Source organism: Chiloscyllium plagiosum, unplaced genomic scaffold (genome assembly GCF_037043375.1).
Source record: "Chiloscyllium plagiosum isolate Xiang-an unplaced genomic scaffold, Cpla_swu_hap1 HiC_scaffold_45, whole genome shotgun sequence".
NCBI lineage: Eukaryota > Metazoa > Chordata > Chondrichthyes > Orectolobiformes > Hemiscylliidae > Chiloscyllium > Chiloscyllium plagiosum.
In genome coordinates this window covers 9,301,158-9,327,235 of record NW_028270183.1, presented here as the reverse complement: position 1 = coordinate 9,327,235, position 26,078 = coordinate 9,301,158, and the positions used below count along the sequence as shown (strand labels likewise).

The following is a 26,078-nucleotide window of genomic DNA, read 5'->3' as shown; positions in this document are numbered from 1 at the left end:
TGGCATGGGATAGGGGGGTGGACACAAGAATATCCAGGGCACAATGAGGACACAAAGAAGAAATTGGTTTCTGAAGCAGGTTTGGGAGAGTGTGTAAGGCCCTCTGCAGAAACAGGGTTGAAACTTTATTGCTGGAACAGCACAGCAGGTCAGGCAGCATCCAGGGAACAGGAGATTCGACGTTTCGGGCACAGGCCCTTCTTCAGGAAGGGCCTGTGCCCGAAACGTCGAATCTCCTGTTCCCTGGATACTGCCTGACCTGCTGTGCTGTTCCAGCAATAAAGTTTCAACTTTGATCTCCAGCATCTGCAGACCTCACTTTCTCCTCTGCAGAAACAGCAGTGGGAAACACACACTGTGGAGCCGAAACATTAACTCTGTTTTTCTCTCTCTCCACGGATGCTGCCAGACGTCTGCTGAGTTTTTCCAGCAATTTCTGTTTTTGTTTCCAGAACCCTTTGTTTCTTTTTAAAGGGAAAGGAGTGAATGGACGAATTCTTTCAGGGAGTTCACACAGGCAGTAGTGGGCAAAATAGCCTCATTTTGTGCTTTATAAATGCAATATTCAATAGCTGCTCCTTCACTTGTCTCTGAGTGGGAATTAAAGTAAATGTTTTGGCGACTCAGGTCTCTAAGGAGCAAGCGCACACCCAGAGACAGAGCCAGAGGGAGGTTTCAAACACATCAGTGCTCGCTCATTCATGCTGCTGTTACTGGATGCTACAACCTTGAGCTGTCATCGAAGATGGCTCAGTTATTCAGAGCGATAACTTTGACTTTTGCCTTGAAGTTAACCACACAGACATACAAACACACAGACACACCCACACACACCCACAGATACACACACACATACTCCGACATACACATCCACAGATATACACACACCCACACACATATACATACACACACAAATACACACCCACCCACAGATACACACACAAACTCCCACACACATACATACACACAGATACAGACACACACACACACACTCTGATACACACATCCACAGATATACACACACCCGCACACACATACATACACACACAGATACACACCCACCCACAGATACACACACACAACCCCCCACACACACAGATACACACACACAACCCCCCACACACACACATACACACACAGACACACAAACCCACAGACGCACCCACCCCCACAAATCCACACTCACACACACCCACACACAGATACACACACCCACATTTAGATACATGCGCACACACACAGACACATACCCAAGCACACACCCATACACACACACCCACAGATACACACACACACATACACATGCGCGCGTGCGTACACACACACGCAGACACACACACACACCCCAACACACAGGGACAAATCAAATGAATCTGGGGGGGTGGAAGGAAAAGCTCAGGGCAGTGATGCCACCCATTGTTAATCAGCCTGAGACACCTCCTGCTGACCTACAAGTAAAACCCAAACCTTCCTTTCTCTGCAGTAGGTCGGAAACGTGGATGTTCTGTGTTCTCCCGTCCAAAACGGGTGCCGTTCGGCAAGAGGAAGTAGAGGTTTAAATTCCAAGGTGCAGGACACACCCCCAAGCACAAGGCTCACCATAACCATGATGGGAGGTGCGGGTGATTGCCGGGTCATTGGAATGTACATTACTCAGGGCCATGAGTAGGGGGACGCTGAGTGGGTGGGAGCTGGTGTGAGACAGGCGCTGGACAGACAGCCGTGTGTCTGGCAAGGCTTCACGGTCCGGTCAGTCTCCGTTGGCGCTGTTGCCGTCGACTGACTTTTCCGTTGAGTCGTCATCTTCCTCAGTCGTGACCTCCTCCTCTTCCTCCTCCAGGATGTCCTCCTCGATGATATCATCCACGTGACACTCCATGAGACTGCCCTGGCTCAGACAGGTGGCGACAGTTGAACCTGTGCTGTGGTGCTCTGCGCTGGGATGCAGGACCTTGGGTAGGCCTCTCCGTTGCCTGCTGCGGGGGTGAACACAGTGTGTCCCAGGGATGTGAGGTTCTGAGGTACAGGAGAGGGAGTTGGTTATGTGACAGAAAAGACAATTAGTCCTTTGAGCATCTTACCGAATCTCACTTTCATTTACGCAGCACCTTTAGTGACCCTGAGGACATCCCAAAGCATTCTGCACCCCATGGCGTATGGTCTGACACATGGCGACCAATTTGAGCACAGCAAGCTCCCACAATCAGCGCCTTGATCATGACTGGTTAGTGACCTTGACTGAAGGATGCTTGAATCCAAGATAGAGAGGCAGGAGGCTGGAATTACCCAGAAGGCCAGGCAGCATCAGGAGGTGGAGAAGTCGATGTTTCAGGTGTAACCCTTCTGTGACCTGTGTTCCCATAACCCCACCTCACCACCCTGCACCCCCAATCCCCTTTATCTGCAGCTCTCCCTAAACCCAGCCCCAGTCCCGAAACATGGACTTCCCCACCTCCTGATGTTGCTTGGCTCGCTGTGTTCTTCCAGCCTCCTGCCTGTCTACGGAGGATAGCAAGTGGCCTGAAGAGTCCACGGCTGCCCCCGAGCCCCCACTGTGGAGACCAGGAACCTTTCAGACTCAGGATTCTGCTTTCCAGTCGCACTCCCAGGTGGAGCCTCACACTTCACCCTGTTCTCTATCCGTCCCTACAACCCTGACACCTCTCTCCAATTGTCCCTACAACCTTCACCCACTCTCCATCTGTCCCTACACCCTTCACCCCACCATCCACCCCTACACCCTTCACCCCACCATCCACCCCTACACCCTTCACCCCACTCTCCATCCAGCCCTACACCCTTCACCCCACTCTCCATCCGTCCCTACACCCTTCACCCCATTCTCCATCCAGCCCTACACCCTTCACCCCACCATCCACCCCTACACCCTTCACCACACTCTCCATCCAGCCCTACACCCTTCACCCCACCATCCACCCCTACACCCTTCACCACACTCTCCATCCAGCCCTACACCCTTCACCCCACTCTCCATCCAGCCCTACACCCTTCACCCCACTCTCCATCCACCCCTACACCCTTCACCCCACTCTCCATCCACCCCTACACCCTTCACCCCACCATCCACCCCTACACCGTTCACCACACTCTCCATCCAGCCCTACACCCTTCACCCCACTCTCCATCAACCCCTACACCCTTCACCACACTCTCCATCCAGCCCTACACCCTTCACCCCACTCTCCATCAACCCCTACACCCTTCACTCCACTCTCCATCAACCCCTACACCCTTCACCCCACTCTCCATCCACCCCTACACCCTTCACTCCACTCTCCATCAACCCCTACACCCTTCACCCCACTCTCCATCCACCCCTACACCCTTCACCCCACCATCCACCCCTACACCCTTCACCAAACTCTCCATCCATCCCTACACCCTTCACCCCACTCTCCATCCACCCCTACACCCTTCACCCCACTCTCCATCCATCCCTACACCCTTCACCCCACTCTCCATCCACCCCTACACCCCACTCTCCATCCACCCCTACACCCTTCACCACACTCTCCATCCAGCCCTACACCCTTCACCCCACTCTCCATCCAGCCCTACACCCTTCACCCCACTCTCCATCCACCCCTACACCCCACTCTCCATCCACCCCTACACCCTTCACCACACTCTCCATCCAGCCCTACACCCTTCACCACACTCTCCATCCAGCCCTACACCCTTCAGTCCACTCTCCATCAACCCCTACACCCTTCACCACACTCTCCATCCAGCCCTACACCCTTCACCCCACTCTCCATCCAGCCCTACACCCTTCACCCGACTCTCCATCTGTCCCTACACCCTTCACTCCACTCTCCATCAACCCCTACACCCTTCACCCCACTCTCCATCCACCCCTACACCCTTCACCCCACCATCCACCCCTACACCCTTCACCAAACTCTCCATCCATCCCTACACCCTTCACCCTACTCTCCATCCACCCCTACACCCTTCACCCCACTCTCCATCCACCCCTACACCCTTCACCCCACTCTCCATCCACCCCTACACCCTACTCTCCATCCAGCCCTACACCCTTCACCCCACTCTCCATCCACCCCTACACCCTTCACCCCACTCTCCATCCACCCCTACACCCTACTCTCCATCCACCCCTACAACCTTCACCCCACTCTCCATCTGTCCCTACACCCTTCACCTCACTCTCCATCCACCCCTACACCCTTCACCCCACTCTCCATCCACCACTACACCCTTCACCCCACTCTCCATCCACCCTAACACCCTTCACCCCACTCTCCATCCACCCCGTACCAGCCCTGTGCCCTCTGACCTGGTGTGGAAGAACATTCAAACCAGCCTAAGGCGGGGGGGGGGTGGGGAGCTGCTGCCCTGGGTCTCGTGATTACCAGTCTCTGTGGCTGCTGATGGGACTGGGTCATGCCTCGACTCTCTCGGTGCTCAGGGTGTTATTTGAGAAGGGGGTACGGGACAGAGTGTATCTACCTTACCCTCGTTCCACGTGAAAATCCTGTTATCTCCAAACTCAAAGTGCCCTCACAAAGACCTCGAACACAGGAGCAGGCCATTTGGTCCTTTGAGTCTGGTCTTCCCTGTTCTCACTTCCTCCCCAGTACCCTCCCATCCCTGGATCTGTGTCTCCCTCCTTCTTGAGGACGCTCCATATTCTGGCCTCGACCTCTGTCTGTGGTGGAGAATTCCGCACCGACGCCAGTCCCAGGAGGAGGGGGGTGTGGCCCAACCTCAACCCCGACAGGACAGGCCTCGGGACAGGAGGCCACGCAACGGGCAGAGAGAGCAATCGGAAGACACCGCGCAGCAGGACGGGCGAGAAGAAAACCCCACTGCCTGACCACCTCGCCAGGTCAGGGGTCTGAGGTGGGGGGGGTGGGGGTGAGGAGGTGCTGACCTTTGCGATTGTAGCAGTCCTCAGCGTAACAACTGTGGGGTCTTCGGCTTCGAGGACCAACCCCCTTCTTCGGTGGAAGGATACGCAGAGGAGTCACGCCACTCTGACAAACGTAGCACGGAGCGGGCAGGCCCATCTGTCCAAAGCCCCTGAAGGAGAGAGAGTACACAGCTGGTCAGGAGAAAGAGATTCTGTTGCCCACTATCCGTCAATGATATGTATCCGTTTATGCCCATTCACAGGATGTGGGCGTCGCTGGTTTGCCCAGTATTTATTGTCCATCCCTACCTGCCCCATTGAGAAGGTGGTGGTGAGACGTCTTATTGAACCACTTGGGGGTGTGCAGTGATTATAATGGGGTCAGCCAGGTGGACCTCATAGAGTCTGAGTTCCCTGACTGGGGCTGTTAACCTGGTCCAATCAGGAGGCCCTGGCTGACAGATATAAGCAGCAGGGTCACCTTGTGTCTTTCACTGTGTCTCACACCTGCACACACCCAACACGGGAGCGGGGGGGAAAATATCAGCACTACCGCAGTTAAGCAGTAGTGTGGGGGGAGAAGGAAAACAAAATAAGCAGGAGTCTCAAGAATAAGAAAAAATAAAAAATAAATAAGCAGCATGGTCCTGTCGTCCCAGGGAGGGGGACTGGCTGTCCAAGAGGAGACTGGAAGGTGTCAGGGTGGACCGAGAGGAGGAAGGGGAATGAGGGTGGACCGAGAGGAGGAAGGGGAATGGGGGTGGACTGACAGCAGGAAAGGGAATGAGATGGACCGAGAGGAGGAAGGGTATTGGGGGTGGACTGAGAGCAGGAAGGGGAATGGGGGTGGACTGAGAGGAGGAAGGGGAATGGGGGTGGACTGAGAGGAGGAAGGGGAATGGGGGTAGACTGAGAGGAGGAAGGGGAATAGGGTGGACTGAGAGCAGGAAGGGGAATGGGGGTGGACTGAGAGGAGGAAGGGGAATAGGGTGGACTGAGAGCAGGAAGGGGAATGGGGGCGGACTGAGAGCAGGAAGGGAATGGGGGTGGACTGAGAGGAGGAAGGGGAATGGGGGTGGACTGAGAGCAGGAAGGGGAATGGGGGTAGACTGAGAGGAGGAAGGGGAATGGGGGCGGACTGAGAGCAGGAAGGGAATGGGAGTGGCTGCCTTAGAGTGGCCAGAAGGTGGGAGAGACGGCTGACTTGCTGTGTTGCCCGAGGTGTATGTGATACCTGCACGGTCTATTGTTTGGTTAGCAGACTCTGTGTGATTGTGTTTACTGTTTTCTTCGTGACGATTTAAGGGGGCGGATTCGAGGTTCCCCCTCACTTCCCTGCTCACTGGTTATACAGTGGGGTTTGGGGTCTGGCCTCCCCACCCCTTTCCCCTGTTAATTGCTTTTTTCTTGTGTACAGCTGTTCATGTTAACTGTTTGTTTGCAATTTGTACTGGTTAATAAAATTTTTTAAATCTGAACAGCAGGGTGAGAGGTTCTGTTCACTCTGAGAGCTGGCTCTGAGCGAGGTGGGACAGCGTCATGAACTGTGCACGGGTAAATATCGGAGGAGTGGGTACTGGCCTATGTGGAGATACTTCAGTGGATACTGGGAAACCCACAATGCCCTTCGGGGTACAGTACCAGCACGCGACAGTGAAGGAACAGCGATATATTTCCAAGTCAGGATGGTGAATGGCTTGGAGGGGAACTTGCAGATGTTCTCATGTGTCTGCTGCCCTTGTCCTCCTAGATGGAAGTGGTCTCAGGTATGGAAGGTGCTGTCTGAGGATCTTTGGTGACTTGTTGCTATGCTTCTCAAAGACGGTCCACATCGTTACGACTGAGCTGCCAGAGGAAGTGGTGGAGGCTCGTACAATTGCAACACTTAAAGGGCATTTGGATGGGTATATGAATAGGAAGGGTTTGGAGGGATGTGGGCCGGGTGCTGGCAGGTGAGACTAGATTGGGTTGGGATATCTGGTTGGCATGGACAGGTTGGACCGAAGGGTCTGTTTCTGTGCTGTACATCTCTCTGACTCTATGGTGAAGAGAGAAAATCATGTCAGTGTTAGATTGGATACCAATCAAGCAATATGCTTTGTCCTGGGTGCTGGTGAGCTTTTCTCGTGGGGTGTGAGTGTCACTGGAAAATTGCCGTCCCAAATTGCCCTTGAGCTGAGGGGCTTGCCGGGTGATTGCAGAGTGGGTCTGGAGGCACGTCAGACAGACTGGGTAAGGATGGCAAATTTCCTTCCCATTCACGTTATTGAACCAGATTGGGTTTTCACAACAATAGTTTTGCAGGGTTTGGCAGATTTTGTGAAACTAGATTCCACCAGCTCCCCTCATGAGATTTGAACCCATGTCTTGAGGCTGTTGGGCTGAATTACTAGTCTAATGAGGTGACCATACGGCCACCATTTCCCCAGACAATCTGGGAGCTTCGAGCATTATCAATGAAAGTGTTCTGTACCTTTCAGTGATGGTACAAAGGAAGTCAGTAACAAAGCCACCGTTTCCCAGAAGATTACGGGGTTAATGGCTGATACACCCCAGCACCCTCCTTACCCAAAGATGTTGCCACAGCGCTGGCAGTGAAATTCAGCATAGCCCCACATTTTGTCAACCGGTACTGGGTTGTACTTCACCTTACACTTCCGACACCTGGAGACCTATGGGCAGACAAGACATTCTCACATCACGGGGGAGTCACGCTATTGGAGAGTCTCAACAACCCGAAGTTCCCTCCCCATTCCTCGCCCTGTCCCAGTGATGCCCTGAGGGTGGACATTCCGAAAATTTGAAGCAGGAATCGGCCATTTGGCCCAGCAAGCCCACTCTGCTTCCCAATAGGATAATGGCTGGTCCTGGGATTCAATCAACTCTCCTGCCCCTACCCAATCCTCACCCTACTCCATAATCCCGTGAGAGATTAAGATCTCTCTGTCCCAGCCATTCCGTTATTCAATAAGGGAGCATCCCTCTGGGCTAGACAATTCCAACGGTTCGCAATTCTTTGTGTGGATTAATTTATCTGCACCGTTGGTTTGCAACTTCCGACGTGACGATCCAGCCACACCAATCCTACCTTTAACCGAGGCTCCTTCCCCCATTCTCTCCCCCACATTACTGTGCTGCCCTGTGAGCTGGCGCCTGGTTCCTCCAGGCGCTTTCTCTAATTTCACTCAACAGAGCTCACTGCTCAAGGAATGGGACTGAACAACACCATTCACCATTTAGCCTCCCATTCCCCCCCTCTCCATTCATCATCAAATTTGTTTCCACCCACTCCGAAAACTCCGTGTTCAACTGCACTGACTGGAAGGTGGGGCATGGGAGATTTATCACAGTCCAACCGATAGACCCACACAGAGACTGTGTATGTGTGTCTGAGCGATGTGTGTGAGTGTGTGTTTGTGTGTCTATATTTGTATGTCTGTCTGTGTATGCATGACTGTGTGTTTGTGTGTGTCTGTGCATCTGCATATATGTCTATGTGTGTGTGTGAGTGTGTGTAGGGGGGATGTCTATGTGTGTGTATGTCTATGTGTGTGTGTAGGGGGAATATCTGTGTGTGTATGTCTATGTGTGTATGTATATGGGGAATGTCTGTGGTGTGTGTGTCTATGTGTGTGTGTATATCAATGTGTGTGTGTAGGGAGATGTCTGTGTGTGTGTGTAGGGGGATGTGTGTGTGTGTGTATATATCTATGTGTGTGTGTCAGGGGATGTCTGTGTATGTGTATGTCTATGTGTGTGTGTATATCTATGTGTGTGTGTGTAGGGGGATGGCTGTGTGTGTGTATGCCTATGTATATGTGTGTGTGTGTGTCTATGTGTGTGTGTAGGGGGATGTCTGTGTGTGTGTACGTCTATGTGTGTGTGTGTAAGCGGGATGTCTGTGTGTGTGTAGGGGGGATGTCTGTGTGTGTGTTGGGGAATGTCTATGTGTGTGTGTGTGTAAGGGGGATGCCTGTGTGTGTGTCTATGTTTGCATGTATCTAAGGGGATGTCTGTGTGTGTATGTGCATCTGTGTGTCTATGCGCCTGTGTGTGTGTCTATGCATGTGTGTGTGTATCACTGTGTGTTTCTCTGTGAGTATGTCTGCATGTGTGCCTCTGAATGTCTGTGTCTGTGTGTCCGTGTGTGTGTGCGTGTGTGTCTGTCTGTCTGCGCATGTCTCTGCATCTGTGTGTTTCTCTGTGTCTGTGTGAGTCTGCATGTGTTTGTCTGTATATCTGTGTGTCTGTGTGCCTGTGCATGTGTGTGTGTCTGTATGTGTCTATGTTTCTATGTGCGTGTATGTGTGTGTGTGTGTTTGTGTGTCTGTGTGCGTGTCTGTGTGCATGTGTGTATGCCTGTGAATGTGTGTGTGTGTGTATCTATGTGATTTACTGATGTGCATCATTCCACAGGTCAGCACATTCTGTGGGTGCCCATTTTCTGAGGTGGGATTTGAACCCAGAGCTCCTGGTCCTGAGGGTAGAGGTTACTGACAAAGCAGAACAAACATCTCGTGGAGAGCTGGGCAGTAATTGGTTTACTGGAGATTCCTCAGGAAAGTTGGATCAATTCAACTTCCTCAACTCAGAGAGGCCTGATTGCCATTCCTGGCTGGGGTCAAAGGTCAAACCTGAGACCGCCCTAGTCTGCATGTAGCCTTTGGGGAGACCTGTCGGGGTACAGCCCATCCCCCAGAACCCTCACACGGAGACAGCGGGGAATCGGGCAGTGCCTTACCTGTTTCCTATCCGGCACTCTCCTCCACCAGTAATGATCGCACAGCGGGCACGCAAACTCTTTCTCCACCCACGGTATCTGCTTGGCATTGGCCTGATTAAACAGCTTCAGGTTCATCTGTGTCAACTGCGAGACCAGTTTCTGGGAGTAAGGGGGGGAGGGCAAGAGGATGAGAAAGGAAATGAAAGGTCACTTCTTAAAAGGTCCTTTTCTACAGTCGCCCCTGACATTTCTCGATTCATTCCACCCCCTGACTGTCCGTGGATCAGAGGCCCCTGGTGACATTCTCACACTCGTGACTGGCAGGATTTAAATTCAATTAATAAATCTGTAATTCCAGGCCTGGCCTGGACCACGGTTACCATTGGTTCCCATAAGAATCGCTGTTCCCAGGGTGCAGCATGGAACATGTGTGACCACGTGTAAATCCAGTTTACAAACCCACCGCTCAAGTTAGCTCGGGAAATAAACACTGATCCAGCCAGTGGTGCCCACATCCCGAGGCGTAATGCATTTAAAGCTGTGCTGGTTACTGCAGGCATGTCCTGTGAACAGGAAATGGGATCCTACCTCTGTCACCACTGGGAGTTCAGCAAGCTCGAGGCAAAATGCATCACCTTACAGAGGAACTGGGAAAGGCAGTAGGACATTCACTCCACTCAAACCAATGCTACCATTCGGCCAGATGGTGGCTGATCCACCCTAGGCCTCAATGGCTCCTTCACGCTAGTTCCTTCGTCTCTCTCTCATACTTCAAAAATCTCTGCCTCCTTGTTAAAGATTTTCTGTGATCTAGCTTCCACAAATCTCTGGAGTAGATAATTCCAAACATTCACTACCCTCTCCGAGAGATGAAATTCCATTGCGGCAGAGTTTGAATTGAGGGTCCCTTTACTCCATGCGTCTGTCCACTATTACAAGATTCCACAGCCCCCACCCTCAACCAGTGGAAACATCTTCTCAACATCTGTGCCCTCTCAGAATCTCATCCAGGCAGTTCCATTACAGAGTCCATCCCAAAGTCTGTTCACAAGTTGCAAGTCAGAACACAATACAGGACAATATAAAGCAGCCATCCGTCAGTTCAGAATGTGTTGCTGGAAAAGCGCGGCAGGTCAGGCAGCATCCAAGGAGCAGGAGAATCGACGTTTCGGGCATGAGCCCTTCTTCAGGAATGAAGAAGGGCTCATGCCCGAAAAGTCGATTCTCCTGCTCCTTGGATGCTGCCTGACCTGCTGCGCTTTTCCAGCAACACATTTTCAGCTCTGATCTCCAGCATCTGCAGCCCTCACTTTCTCCTAGAGGATTGGTCAGTTCAGGAAATGTTCAGATGTAGGGACATTAAATTGCTCCCACTCTATTGGACTGCGTTCGTAAATACAAGTGTTCTTATGTCAGCCTTTCGTAAATCTCGGCGTTTCAATAGGATCACCCCCCATTCATCTAAACTCTCATGAAGAAAGGGCTAATCTTTATCAAGTCTTACCCTTGACAAGTCAGCACCTTCATCCCAGGCATCAGCCCATTGAGTCTGTTTTGGACGTGTGTGTGTGTGTATGGGGGTGTGTGTGTATAGGGTGTGTGTGTGTGTGTGTGTTGCGTATGGGTGTGTGAGTGTGTATGGGTGTGTGCGTGTATGGGGGTCTGTGTGTGTGTCGTATGGGTGTGTGTGCGTCATATGGGTGTGTGTGTGTATGGGGGTGTATACGTGTGTGTGTATGAGTGTGTGCGTATATGGGGGTCTCTGTGTGTTGTGTATGAGTACGTATGTATGGGGGTCTGTGTGTGTTTTATATGGGTGTGTGTGTGTATGGTGTGCATGTATGGGGGTCTGTGTGTGTATATGGGTTGTGTGTGTTTGCATGCACATGTGTGTGTGCTGTGTATGGGTGTGTGTGAGTGTGTGTGTGTGTGTGTTGTGTATGGGTGTGTGTGAGTGTGTGTATAGATAGTTGAACACGCTGGATAAACTCAGGCTGAGAAACGACTGTAGCTGCCCTACTGTGAACTCACGATCCCCCACCTCACTAGGTGCTAACTGAGTGCATTCCACAAACTGCTTCTGGACTTGAGTTTCCGTCATTTTTAGCAGACCACCCACTCACAAATGAAGAAAGTGGTCACGAAGCAAAGGCCACAACGTTGTACCATCTCCTACCATATCATGCTGGAACAGCTTTTACCTTTACGTCAGGATCCTCCTTGATCTTCATTTTCTGAAACATGAGAAGATTTGATCAAGTCAGGGACAGATAGTGGAATCCATCACAAGATGGCAGCTCTCCAGGTGTGTCGCGTCTCCCACACATTCCCACCTCTGGGCAGGCAACACACCTGTCGGCATGACAACCAATGCTCCTAGATCAAGGGCAAGTCTTCTCATGATGGGTCAGTTACTGAAAACAGCTTTTGCTTAGCGTGCACCAACCGTGTTTTGTTAGCAAAAGAAAACCAAAAAGGCTAAGTTTATTTTTTGAGAAGAAAGACCCCTATGATTTTCTCTTGGGTTTTCACCCTCCATCAGGGAGGGCCCAGAGACTCCAGGCTAATCTTCAGGCCTGACAGGCCTAGCTGTATAAATCACTGTCTTCAGCCAACAAGATCCAACAAGCCAATGGGAGGCCTTTGGAATTTCTCTCTGAGCCTGTGAGGCGTTACTGAGACTGGATTTAAGGCCCAATCAGGAACAGCACTGCTCCATCTTGCAACTCCCGTTTAGAGTTTGCTTCCAATGCCATTTTGAGAACAGCCCCCTTGGTCAACTGCCCTTCCTCTGAGCGAGCAGCCATTGACTGAATGAGGAGGAACCACGCCCCGAGCCATCAGCTCCTGTCCTGTCCTGAGGGCTCAGTTCGGAGGATCAGGGTTACTGGGGCCTGTCCAAGGTGACAGAAGGACCCCGTGACCCATTCACCTCTAGAAGATCTCGTGGGCAGGGCTTCGTTCTGCCAACCAGACCTCTGGGTTCAAGACCCTCAGCATGACCATGCAGAAGGAGAGAGAGAGAGAGAGAGAGAGGGAGGGATGGAGGGAGGCCAAAGGAGGAAGAGAGGCAGTAGGGGAACTAGCTGTAGTGACTCTAACCTGATCAGCCAGGTGGACCTCATAGATTCTGAGTTCCCTGACTGGGGCTGTTAACCTGGTCAAATCAGGGAGCCCTGGCTGACAGATATAAGCAAGAGTGTCAGAGGTTCTGTTCACTCTGAGTGCTGGCTCTGAGGGAACAGGATCAGTGTCAAGGCCTCTCCACATGTATATAAAGGCTGACGCGATCATGGAATGTGGGTGTCGCTGGTCAGTCCAGCGTTTATTGCCCGGAGAGCAATTAAGGGTTGAACACATCACTTTGTGGCTGGAGCCACGTGTAGGCCAGACCGGATAAGGATGGTACATTTCCTTCTCAAAAAGGCGCCGTCAGTCAGGTTTCTTTTTACCCTGACCATCGGCCTACACTTTCACGGTCATGATTAGATTCTTAATTCCAGATTTCTGTTTTAGTAAAGTTGAATTCACATTCTGCCATCTGGTGGGATTTGAGCCCAAATTCCCAGGACATTACCTGGGTTGTCTGGATTAACAGCCCCAGTGATGGGATCCAATGAGGACCATCGCCTCCCCCTACAGGCGGGAAGGCGGATATGCCAGCTGGAAAGGATGAGTAAAATGGCAGGGAGACTACAAGGTGGAGGTGTGAGGAGAGGAAAGCTGAAAAAGACTGTGCAAGGTTTTTAACCCTGTCAACGGAGATGTGTACTCAGCTAAAAACAGAGCGGGAGAAACTTGGAAGTCATGGGGGTGGATGAATGTCTGGATGAATACCTGCTAACCTATGCCTGCTAATGTCTGTGCTGAAAATGTGTTGCTGGAAAAGCGCAGCAGGTCAGGCAGCATCCAGGGAACAGGAGAATCGACGTTTCGGGCATAAGCCCTTCTTCAGGAAGGGCTTATGCCCGAAACGTCGATTCTCCTGTTCCCTGGATGCTGCCTGACCTGCTGCGCTTTTCCAGCAACACATTTTCAGCTCTGATCTCCAGCATCTGCAGACCTCACTTTCTCCTGCTAATGTTTGTACCAATGTAACCTATTTTTCCCAATCAACCTGATTCAGAGATGTTATTACACACCTCTGGAGTAGGTGGGACTCAAACCTGGGTAGGGGCACTACCACTGTGCCACAATACAGCTGCTCGGTACCAATTTAAATACAAGGAAATAAGTGATAGAGGTCGGGGGTATGTCTGGGTGGGATGGTGCATGGAGGGTCGGCGTGGACTGGATGGGCTGAACGGCCTGCTTCCACCCTGCAGGGGACTCTGTGAAAAATGCCTTCATGGTGTGTTTAGGTTTAATAGAGGGTTGATAGTTACTGAGGATACCGGTGAATTCTTCTCGTGAGAGTTCAAATACTGACCTCAATGCTGATGGGGTGACTGTCACACTGGATAGAGAAAATGAAAAGGTAGTCCTGACAAATCAAAAGTGACACCCCCTCGCCCCTCAACCTTGGGAAAATCTCAGCCCCGAGGGACCGCACAAACCTTTTCATCCCTGTTCCTGAGGACGGGGGGAGGTTGAAAGCACAGGGTGGTGAAGATACACAGCCTGGAAAGCAACGCCGTACCCCTCCCTGATCCCGCTCAGGTCAAACGTCCATCTACCCAAGCAATCGCAACGAGGACCTACCTTCGCCTTCGCTTCCCTTTCTTCAGCTTGGAGCGTCTGGATGACATCCTGCAGGAAGAGCTGGGATTAGTGATTCCGTCCTCAGCAGCAACCATTCCCAACTGTCGGAATTAAGCTGGGGAGTGGGGGAAGTGGGGAATACCTCGAGATGTGATGCTCTTACATTACCTCCCTCCCCCACCACCCCCATCCTCCTCGCCAACTGTCAACAAGCATCCTGAGCTACCTACGCTCTCGCTATCCATAGCCTTGATCTTACTGCTATCATTAAAAGTGGAAAGTCTAACTCGTCACTGGAGAGAACATTTAAGGGGAAGCTGGACAAACACAGTGTGAAAGCAGGCCATTCAGCCCATTGAGTCCACAGAGCACCCCACCCAGACCCACCCCATATTTCCCATGGCTAGCCTGCACATCCCTGGACACTGTGGGTAATCTAGCACGGCTGGACCACCTAACCTGTGCGTCTTAGGACTGTGGGAGGAAACTCACTCAGACACGGGGAGAATGTACAAACTCCACACAAGACAGTCACCCGAGGGTGGAATTGAACCTGGATCCTTTGCGCTGAGCTATCCTGCCACCCCAGGAGGTAGAAAGGAATAGAAGTATTAATAAAGTTGCCACAGTCCTGCTGGGCCATTGAGCTGCTCTGCTGTTAAAGAGAGAGAGAGATAACTGCTGGTGGTTTAACCCAAGGGTGACCAAGTATCAGGTGAGGAGCAAGACAAAGGAAAGCCCTTTGGGGTAGCCCCGGCTGCCATGATAACTGACCCTAGGCTGCTGGCATCACTCTGCAGTGCCATCCAGCCAACTGAGCTATTCCTCACCAGGGAAAAGAATAGAAGGATAAGTCGATGGGGCTTTATCGAGACACAGGAGGCTTATGTACCAGCACAGGCAGGTTGGGTCAGTTCCTCTGATGAGGAAACTGGTGAGTTTCCTGAAGAAGGGCTCATGCCTGAAACGTCGATTCTCCTACTCCTTGGATGCTGCCTGACCTGCTGCGCTTTTCCAGCAACACGTTTTCAGCTCAGTTCCTCTGATGTAAATAATTTCGGATTGTTCATTCTGAAGGATGATTGTTGATGTTTGTGTAAAGCTGCTCAAACAACTGAGTGAAATCCCCCCGAGAGTTTGAGCTCATCTTGGTCCCTGCCACTGCCTGAGGTGGGGAACACTGGTGCCCGGGAATAGAATATTTTCCTACCTGTGTGCACGGTTCCCTCTGCTCCAACATAAGGAGCCTCAAACACACAGAAATACTGGGCAGGAGGAGCTTAGCGATCCATCGAGGTGATGCCATGATAGTCAAAGCATTGGAAATAAATCCTTCCGTTTCCCCTTCCCTCTTTCCTAAACCCAACTTCGAGAGAGGTAAAATGATCAGAGGAGAATCCCATGGGCAACAAGTGACACACACTCACATTCTCTCTCTCTCTCACACACACACACACACACACTCACTCTAATATGCATATACACACACACTCGGACACACACATCCTCACTCATACACAAATACACACACTCTGACACACACACACACATACTCACTCTAACATACACACACATGTAGGATGCACACACTCGGACACACACACACACACTCACTCTAACATACACAAACACACGCACATTTACTCTGACAAACACAAACATGCAGTTACACACACATATGGGCGGCACGGTGGCGTGGTGGTTAGCACTGCTGCCTCACAGCACCAGAGACCCGGGTTCAATTCCCACCTCGGGCAACTGTCTGTGTGGAGTTTGCACATTCTCCCCGTGTCTGTGTGGGTTTCCTCCCACAGTCCAAAGATGTGCAGGTTAGGTGAATTGGCCATGCTAAATTGCCTGTAGTGTCAGGTGTAGGGGAATGGGTCTGGGTGGGTTGCTCTTCGGAGGGTTGACGTGGACTTGTTGGGCTGAAGGGCCTGTTTCCACACTGTAAGTAATCTGACATACACTTTTCACGCACACACACTTTTCTCATGTGCACACATACACACACTTTCTCTTGTACATAATTTTTCACATAATTATACACATTTTAACACCCACACTCAATGGCGTGTGCATCTCAGTGACACTAAGGGTTCTCTCCTTCCTGTGTGACGTGTTGACCTTTTGTGATCCCTTCTAAACATGTTCCCACAGCCAGGTTTCGACGTAGAGTCATACAGCACAGAAACAGACCTTTCAGTCGAACCAGTCCATGCTGACCATGTTCCCAAACTAAACTAGTCCCACCTGCCTGCTCCTGGCCCGTATCCCTCCAAACCTTTCCTAGACACGTACTTCACCAAATGTCTTTTAAACATTGTAACTGTACCGACACCCACCACTTCCTCAGGAAGTTCATTCCACACACGAATCATCCTTTGTGTAAAAATTTGCCTCTCATTTCTTTTTTAAATCTCTCTCCTCTCACCTTAAAAATGTGCCTTCAAATCTTGAAATCCCCCACCCTCGGGAAAAGACAATGACCATTAACTTTACCCGTCGCCCTCATTATTTTATAAACTCCTATCAGGTCACCTGTCAACCTCCTACTCTCCAGTGAAAAAAGTCCTAGCCTATCCAGCCTCTCCTTATAACTCAAACATTCGACAAGGTTATAGTCCAACAGGCGCTGCATTCCGAAAGCTAGTGCTTCCAACTAAACTTGTTGGACAAAAACCTGGTGTTGTGCGATTTTGAACTTTGTTCACCCAAGTCCGACACCGGCTCCTCCACATTATGTCGAACATTCGAGTCACGGCTGGGTGCAGGTTTCTTGAAAGGCATGGTGGCACAGTGGTTAGCACTGCTGCCTCACAGCACCGGAAACCCGGGTTCAATTCCCGCCTCAGGCGACTGAGTGTGTGGAGTTTGCACATTCTCCCCGTGTCTGCGTGGGTTTCCTCCGGGTGCTCCGGTTTCCTCCCACAGTCCAAAGATGTGCAGGTCAGGTGAATTGGCCATGCTAAATTGCCCTAGTGTTAGGTAAGGGGTAAATGTAGGGGTATGGGTGGGTTGCGCTTCGGCGTGTCGGTGTGGACTTGTTGGGCCGAAGGGCCTGTTTCCACACTGTAATGTAATCTAATCTAGAAAAACCTTCTTATATGCACTGTTGCCCAACAATGATGCAATGCAAGTTTCTCAAATCCTTCCCGAAAGGGAGACATTGTGGACTGACTGCAAGAGAGCAAACAGGGATGGAAAGCTTCCCCCTTTCCCCAAGGCCCTGACAGGTTGTAAGAACATGCTGCTCCAGGACTGGGGCTCTGCTCACCATCTGCTGAGGTGATGCCCCCTCGTAGAGAGCTCACCTGATAATATAACAGAGAGAAAAACACAACATTCTCATTTACCTGGAGAATTGGGCTGGCCTCTATCTCTCTCCTGTCGTCAGCATCTAGACCTTAAAGAAATAAAGTGAAAACCTTTAATGTCGCTTTTCCGTCCCTTCTTCCCTCCGTGCAGACACGGATCAGTGGGGGAATGGTGTGGGTTCGTGGTCCCCTCCAGAGACCTGCAGCTCCTAATGCAGTACAGAGGGAGTACTGCACTGTCATGAGTATCATCTAATGGATGAGACATTAAACCACTGGATTCTGGATTAGTGTTGCTGGAAGAGCACAGCAGTTCAGGCAGCATCCAAGGAGCTTCGAAATCGACGTTTCGGGAAAAAGCCCTTCATCAGGAATAAAGGCAGTGAGCCTGAAGCGTGGAGAGATAAGCTAGAGGAGGGTGGGGGTGGGGAGAAAGTAGCATAGAGTACAATGGGTGAGTGGGGGAGGGGATGAAGGTGATAGGTCAGGGAGGAGAGGGGGGAGTGGATAGGTGGAAAAGAAGATAAGCAGGTAGGACAAGTCATGGGGACAGTGCTGAGCTGGAAGTTTAGAACTAGGGTGAGGTGGGGGAAGGGGAAATGAGGAAACTGTTGAAGTCCACATTGGTGCCCTGGGGTTGAAGTGTTCCGAGGCGGAAGATGAGGCGTTCTTCCTCCAGGCGTCTGGTGGTGAGGGAGCGGCGGTGAAGGAGGCCCAGGACCTCCATGTCCTCAGCGGAGTGGGAGGGGGAGTTGAAATGTTGGGCCACGGGGCGTTGTGGTTGATTGGTGCGGGTGTCCCGGAGATGTTCCCTAAAGCGCTCAGCTAGGAGGCGCCCAGTCTCCCCAATGTAGAGGAGACCGCATGGGGAGCAACGGATACAGTAAATGATATTAGTGGATGTGCAGGTAAAATTTTGATGGATGTGGAAGGCTCCTTTAGGGCCTTGGATAGAGGTGAGGGAGGAGGTGTCACTTAATGGCCCTGTTCTTGTTGAAATAATGCTGTAGGATCTCTTAATGTTCACATGAGAAGGAAGACCCAAACGAGGGGAGCCCCTGTACCTAGCAACACTCCCAACACCATATTGGGATAAGGGCCTGGAGTTTTCACACTGAAGGGGAACTTGAACTCAAAATCTTGTGACTCAGAGAGACAAGTCACCTGTAAACCAGAGTGGACTAAGTCACGATTAAATCCGACAAGAAATTCAGGAGAAACCGCTTTACCTAAGAGAGCAGTGAGAGTATGGCACTGCCTACCTCAGGGGGAGGTTGAGCAGAGTATCATAATAAGGCAAATCTAGGAAATGCATGAGGGAGAAAGGAACGGGATACTACTGATTAGATTAGATTACATTACAGTGTAGAAACAGGCCCTTTGGCCCAACAAGTCCACACCGCCCCGCCGAAGCGCAACCCACCCATACCCCTACACCTAACACTACAGGCAATTTAGCATGGCCAATTCACCTAACCTGCACATCTTTGGACTGTGGGAGGAAACCCACGCAGACACGGGGAGAACGTGCAAACTCCACACGGTCAGTCGCCTGAGGCGGGAATTGAACCCGGGTCTCTGGCGCTGTGAGGCAGCAGTGCTAACCACTGTGCCACCGTGCCGCCTGATCGGGTGAGGTGAAGTGAAAATAGGAAAATGTAGGAGCTTCCTCCTGAATTCTGTTAGGTGGTGATGTATTGCAGATGGGGTTTCCATTGTACAGATACATCTTAGTGTACAGGTAATTATAAGAGTAGATAGAATGAAGGACTGGATTCAATAGTTTAGTGCCTGAGGATGTGTCCCCAGGTGCACGCATTAGATTCCATATACCCAGTTGCTGACTGGGGTGTGATCTGTGATCAAAGAGGGGATTACACTGTGGTTTTTGGAATCTCCCTCTTCTTTCCCAGTGATGAGTGACAATGATGCCATTATTCAGGATGAGGGGTACTGCCATTGTCCTTGTTGAGTGTGGGAAACCACAGGAAGAGGAAGACCACTTCCTGGTCCAAACAGAAGAGTGCCGATCAGTGCGGCACGGTGGCACAGTGGTTAGCATTGCTGCCTCACAGCGCCAGAGACCCGGGTTCAATTCCCGCCTCAGGCGACTGACCGTGTGGAGTTTGCACGTTCTCCCCGTGTCTGCGTGGGTTTCCTCCCACAGTCCAAAGATGTGCAGGTTAGGTGAATTGGCGATGCTAAATTGCCCGTAGTGTTAGGTGTAGGGGTATGGGTGGGTTGCGCTTCGGCGGGGCGGTGTGGACTTGTTGGGCCGAAGGGCCTGTTTCTACACTGTAATGTAATCTAATCTAATCAGTAGTATCCCGTTCCTTTCTCCCTCATGCATTTCCTAGATTTGCCTTATTATGATACTCTGCTCAACCTCCCCCTGAGGTAGGCAGTGCCATACTCTCACTGCTCTCTTAGGTAAAGCGGTTTCTCCTGAATTTCTTGTCGGATTTAATTGTGACTTAGTCCACTCTGGTTTACAGGTGACTTGTCTCTCTGAGTCACAAGATTTCGAGTTCAAGTTCCCCTTCAGTGTGAAAACTCCAGGCCCTTATCCTAATACGGTGTTGGGAGTGTTGCTAGGTACAGGGGCTCCCCTCGTTTGGGTCTTCCCTCTCATGTGAACATTAAGAGATCCTACAGCATTATTTCAACAAGAACAGGGCCATTAAGTCCAGTGTCCTGGTCAATATTTGTTCCCCAAACAAACTGCACATGAAAACAGGTTATCTTGACATTACCAAGCTAACATTTGAGGGAGTTGGCTGCTTGCAATTGGTTGTAGAGTTTCCCACTTTACACAGACGGTAGGTGTAGGAGTAGGCCATTCGGCCCTTTCGGCCTGCCCCTCCATTCAGTATGATCCTGGCTAATTGTGCAACCTCAGTATCCCACTCCCGCCTTCTCTCCATACCCCTTGATCCTTTTAGCCACACGGGCAATGTCTAGCTCCCCCATGAATATAATCTAACAAACTGGGCTTCCTGTGACTGCACTGCAGAAATATTTAAGTCATTGGAAATGCTCTTTGGGACACCCAGCAAGGTGATATATAAATGCTGGCCTTTCTCTTTTTATCCTACTGGTGGTCCTTAACTTTGAACAACCTGACAAGTATAAAGGAATTAACAGGGCCCTGGGCTGGAATACTGTGCAGTATAACACAGGGTCAGGACCTCGTGTGTCGGAACATTCACGATCCTGTTACAAGGACAGGGATAATGGGCTGGGGGGTTAGTAGATGTCGTGATTCTGCTGTACCAGAATTAAGGAGTGGAACTGATGTGATGTATAATCTTATAGTAACTGAAATAACTCTGTGGAAGCCAGTATCCCAGCACCAAGTCAGTCTTTATTTATTCATGCACTGTACATGGTCTCTGACCAGCCAGCTCAGAGCCAATTCCTGGAGGGAGGAGTCTTTCTGAATCTCCTGTTTATATCAGTCAGTCAGGGCTCCCTAATTGGCCCCGGTTAACAGCCCCAATCAGGGATCTCAGCCAATGAGATCCACCTGGCCCTCAATTCAATCACTACAGTAAACAATGATGCCGAATGCTGACATTTAACATGCTAGATAAAGAGAATCTATACCGATTATCACACAGAACTGATCAGGCGCCAATACAGACACTGATGGGAGCATTACCAGTTGGTGCAGGACCTGTGCAGTGATTGTACATTGTGCAGGAACTGCCATTAGGGGCACAGAGAGAAAGGGCGGGAGAAGGAAAATAGACAGATATGAGGCACATGAGCCTACGGTTCAGGGTTACTTCCCGGGAGATGGTGATGTAACGGTTATATCACTGGATTCTAATCCAGAGGCCCAGGCTAACACTTATGGGCTCAATTCTACCATGGCAGCTGTGGAACTAACTTTAGTTAATAAACGGGTCTCGGTAATGGTGACCATGAAACCATCAATTGAAAGCACACTTGGTTCACAAACGTTTTTTAGTGAAGAAAATCCGCCATCTTTACGCAGTCTGGCCTATGTGACTCTGAATTACCCTCTGCCTGGCAAGCCACACAGTTAAAAGGATAGGCAACAAATATTGGTGCTGCCATTGAGACCCACATCCCATCAAAGAATAAGAAAAGCTCACTCAGTACGGTATATGTATGTGAGCAGTTGCTAAGGGAGAGGTGGCAGAGAGAGAGAGAGAGAGAGAGAGAGAGAGACAGAGACAGAGATATACGCTCTCTCTCATTTACTGCTATTAATGTTAACGTTTAAACCGATTCATGTATAAAGAGGAAACTGAGATACACAAATTACTGTGAATGCAAAGGTTATCAGGTTTCAGTCTCTACATTATAGGTTAAACATAATTAATTGAGGAATAGACACACAATTAATGGTTGCTTCATAATAATTCCTTTCTGCGGCCGGGGTTTAGTGCATTACCGGAAACCCTCAGCCTCTACAATCCCCAGATAACATCCCACCACTGCCCGTACCAAATGGGAATGAGACACAGGACAACAGAATTGTGGCAGTGCAGAAGAAGGCCATTTGGCCCATTGTGTCTGCACCAGCTCCTCAAATGAGGAATTCACCTCCTGCCATTCTCCCTGTGACCCTGCACATTTCAGATAAGAGTCCAATTCTCTTCAGACCGAACCTGACTCACACTCTCAGGCAGCATATTTCAGACCCTCACCACTTACCTTCATTTTTCCTCTCAGATCACTTTTGTTTTTTTCTGTTTTAAACCTGTGCCAAGTCCTCGTGAATAAAGACTGAACAGGCTGGGGTTATTTTCCCTGGAGCGTCGGAGGCTGAGGGGTGACCTTTCAGAGGTTTGTAAACTCATGAGGCACACGGATCGGGTAAATAGACAAGGTCTTTTCCCTGGAGTGGGTGAGTCCAGAACTGGAGGGCATAGGTTTAGGGTGAGAGGGGAAAGATATAAAAGGGACCTAAGGGGCAACTTTTTCACGCAGAGGGTGGTGCGTGTATGGAATGAGCTGCCAGAGGAAGTGGGGGAGGCTGGTACAATTCCAATATTTAGAAGGCATCTTGATGGGTCTATGAATAGAGGGAGGTTTGGAGGGATATGGGCCAAGTGCTGGCAGGTGGAACTAGATTGGGTTCGGATATCTGGTCGAGTTGGACTGAAGGGTCTGTTTCAGTGCTATACATCTCTATGCCTCTATGACTCTATGGCCACAGGTTCCTAAGCCTGATTCTGGTGGACGGGCTATTGCAGTCTCTGTTTGCCGTGGGATACTGCTTAATCAATTAGCTCAGTCCCAGGTTCAATTCTTAAGCCTATGGTGACTGACCTGAGCTGAGGCAACATCTGGGCTCCATAGTTTACTCTGGTGTGGAGCAGGGGAACTGAGCAATCTATGAGAGTTCCCTCTGTGGAAAACACAGCATCTAGTGATCTGTGCTGGCAACAGAAGAGCTAGGTCCCCCCCACAGAGTGGACTTCACCCACTTAATTTCCAGCACAATTTGCATTCCATTAAAATGAAGATATTAGTTCTTTTCTTTAACCTGTGGAGCTGATTAACAACTTGTAATTGTTGTCATGTTTATGGGGAAATGTAGAGCGTTTATCGTACACTTTTCAACTTCAGACCTGACAACTATCATTGAAAAACACCTGACAGAAATACACCCACTGCTTTCTTTAACTTTAATGAAATTCACCAAAAGAAAATGTATGTCTCCCAGTCAGAAACTCTGAACATCCTAAAGAGCTTCCCAGACAACGAAATACTTCTCAAAGTGCTGTGATAGCTGAAATTGAGGAAATGCAGCGGCCAATTTACACTCAGGAAGCTCACACAAAAACAGACATGACCCAAGTGAACTGTTTTTTTATAATGTCAGTTCATAAAACTATTGCTCAGGGAGAGCTCTAAAATAAAACAAAGAGCTGCAGATGCTGAAATGGAAGAATCCCTACAGTGTGGAAGTAGGCCATTCTGCCCATCCTGCCCCATCCACAGAGCATCCCACCCAGACCCATTCCCCCTACTCTACCCCAGCATTTCCCATAGCTAACCCACCAACCTTGCACACCTCTGGACACTTTAGCACAGCCAATCCACCCTAACCTGCACACCTTTGGACTGTGGGAGGAAACCCACATTGACACAGGGAGAATGTGCAAACTCCACACAGACAGCCATCCAAGCCTGGAATTGAACCCAGGCCCCTGGTGCTATGAGGCAGCAGTGCTAACCACTGGGCCACCCTATAGGGAGAGCGCTGAAGATGGGTCACTAGCCTTGAAACTTTAACTCTGCTTTCTCCCCACTGACGCTGCCAGACCTGCTGAGTTTCTCCAGCAATTTCTGGTTTTATCTTCTGCTCTTCTTCAAAACACTGCCATGGGACATCCTGCTGGACTGCCCAGCCAAGCTGCAAGGCAAATTAACTCAAAATTTACGAAATAAATGTGGCGAACAGACAATTATGGGCTGTTTGAAACCATCCAGTCAAATACAAGACAGGGAAAAATAAACTGGATTTGCAGCTGCAGATGATAAATAAATGGGTTGCTGTTTTGCACAGGGTGCTGAGTTTGGAAAGGGCCCCTTTAGTGTAAAGATGTCGCGTACACCTGTCATTAGGGTATCACTCCCTCTGACCAATGCAACAACAACCTCCATTTGCACAGAACCCGATGGAAGGTGAGCAGCCCTAAAACTCTGTTTTTCTCTCTCCAAAGTTGTTGCCTCACCTACTGAGTGACATTTGCTGTTTGCGTTCCCATTTTCCAGCACCTGGCTTTTATTTTCGACCTGTGGAGAGTGTCTTTAATGCAGTGAAACAGCCCAGCAGTGAAGCCTGACCAAATCTGACATCAAGCCAGAGGTGGGATAACTGGGCACCTTTTCACATCTTGTAAAACGTAGAATTTATACGACCGGGGAAGAGAGAGGTGAGAGGATACGACTAAGATGTAGACAGAATTTCTTTTTAATCAGGAAAGGGAATCCAGGGTCAGTATTAAAGGGCAGCAGAGTGGAGTTGAGGATGATCAGGGCAGGCATCTTTATCTCTAATGAGAATCACCAAGAGAAAATGTATGTGTCCCAATCAGAAACTCTGAACATCCTAAACAGCTCCACGGACAACAAAGTACTTTCAAAGTGTTGTGATGGCTGAAACAGAGGAAACGCAGCAGCCAACACTCAGGAAGCTCACATGAAAACAGTCATGGTCCAAGCGAGCTGCTTTTTTTTATAATGTTGGTTCATAAAACTCTTGCTCAGGGAGAGCTGTAAAACAAAGCCAAGAACTTCAGATGCTGAAATTAAAACAAAAGTTGAAGAATCCCTGTGTGGCAGCACTGAATAAGTTGCATAGATCTGCTCCCACCTCTTACTGTCTAATGGTTGGGGAAGGGCAGAGGACAGAAGGTTTGAGTGACATTGCTGAGGCTGGAGGAACTCAACACAACTCTGGAGAGCTCTGGGAGTCAATGCAATGGAGGTTTTGCAGCAGAAGGGTGAGAAACAGGAAGGGGACAAAAGGGTGGAAGCATACTTTGCCCCAAGCTTAAGACATGAAAGCACTTACCATCAGTGTCCGGGTCAGTGCCCATCAGAATGATGTGTTTAGCCACCAGTTGGTAATCACTGCGGTACCTGTGCATCAGCAGCACCGCTAACTCCAAGGACACGTTCCCTCGGAAGGTCTCTCGAAACCTCCTCACACTCTTCTCCAACTGTTTTCCAGGTGTCCAGAGGGGGGGGGGGAGGGAGAAACCAACAGCAACACATTAGCTCAAAAGATAGTGAGGGCGCCGAAACACGCACCAAAAAACAAACTACAGCAGCTCCCGCTGCAAAACCAAAGCCCAAGGAAAACCACCTCATCACCTCAATCTTGTCCTTCAAGTGTACGTGAGCCATTGGGCTGCTGACAAAAAAAGGGATTACAGTTCCCTCAAAAGCAGCCTGTGGAATTTGAAGTTGAGCCGTTTCTTGCTCCCTCATCAGCCTCCCAAACGCAATTTCCTGACCACACTATTGTTTTTACTTTCAGTTTCGAACCGTTTGATCTGGCGGGTGGCGAGCCGAAGAGAACACAAACGGGGTTAAAGCTGCTGCGATGGTGAGAGCAAGGTCTACTGGCTGCAAGCAAAGGTGTATAGATATTCAGGGTCTGAGAGTTCAACTTCAAAAGGACCACTGTTAGCATTAAAAGAAACAAAACACTGCAGGAATCAGCAAAGACTAATGATTGCCAAGAGTTGATATGTGTATTCACTGGAAAAGCCCAGCAGGTCAGGCAGCATCCCAGGAGCAGAAGAATCGGGCAAAAGCCCTTCATCAGGAATGTGGCTGGGAGCCTCCAGGGTGGAGAGATGAATGGGAGGGGTCTGGGGCTGGGAGGAAAAAGGTGGATGGAGGTGGGATGGAGGTGATAGGTCGGAGGGGAGGGGGGAGTGGATAGGTGGGA

The 26,078-nt window shown here is 50.2% G+C and overlaps 1 protein-coding gene across 1 annotated transcript; it reads right to left on the bottom strand.

The window, feature by feature from the left end:
- Nucleotides 1-262: 262 nt before the first annotated feature.
- Nucleotides 263-25,645, bottom strand: LOC122552250 (shiftless antiviral inhibitor of ribosomal frameshifting protein homolog). The gene is made up of 9 exons (XM_043694933.2): nucleotides 25,496-25,645; nucleotides 25,194-25,341; nucleotides 17,675-17,724; nucleotides 14,319-14,366; nucleotides 11,819-11,851; nucleotides 9,636-9,776; nucleotides 7,463-7,566; nucleotides 4,916-5,064; nucleotides 263-2,016 (listed from the first exon to the last, which is right to left on the bottom strand). Exons 1-9 carry the CDS (start codon nucleotides 25,610-25,612, stop codon nucleotides 1,751-1,753), a joined length of 1,056 nt encoding a protein of 351 aa, XP_043550868.2. The 5' UTR covers nucleotides 25,613-25,645; the 3' UTR covers nucleotides 263-1,750.
- Nucleotides 25,646-26,078: the final 433 nt, after the last annotated feature.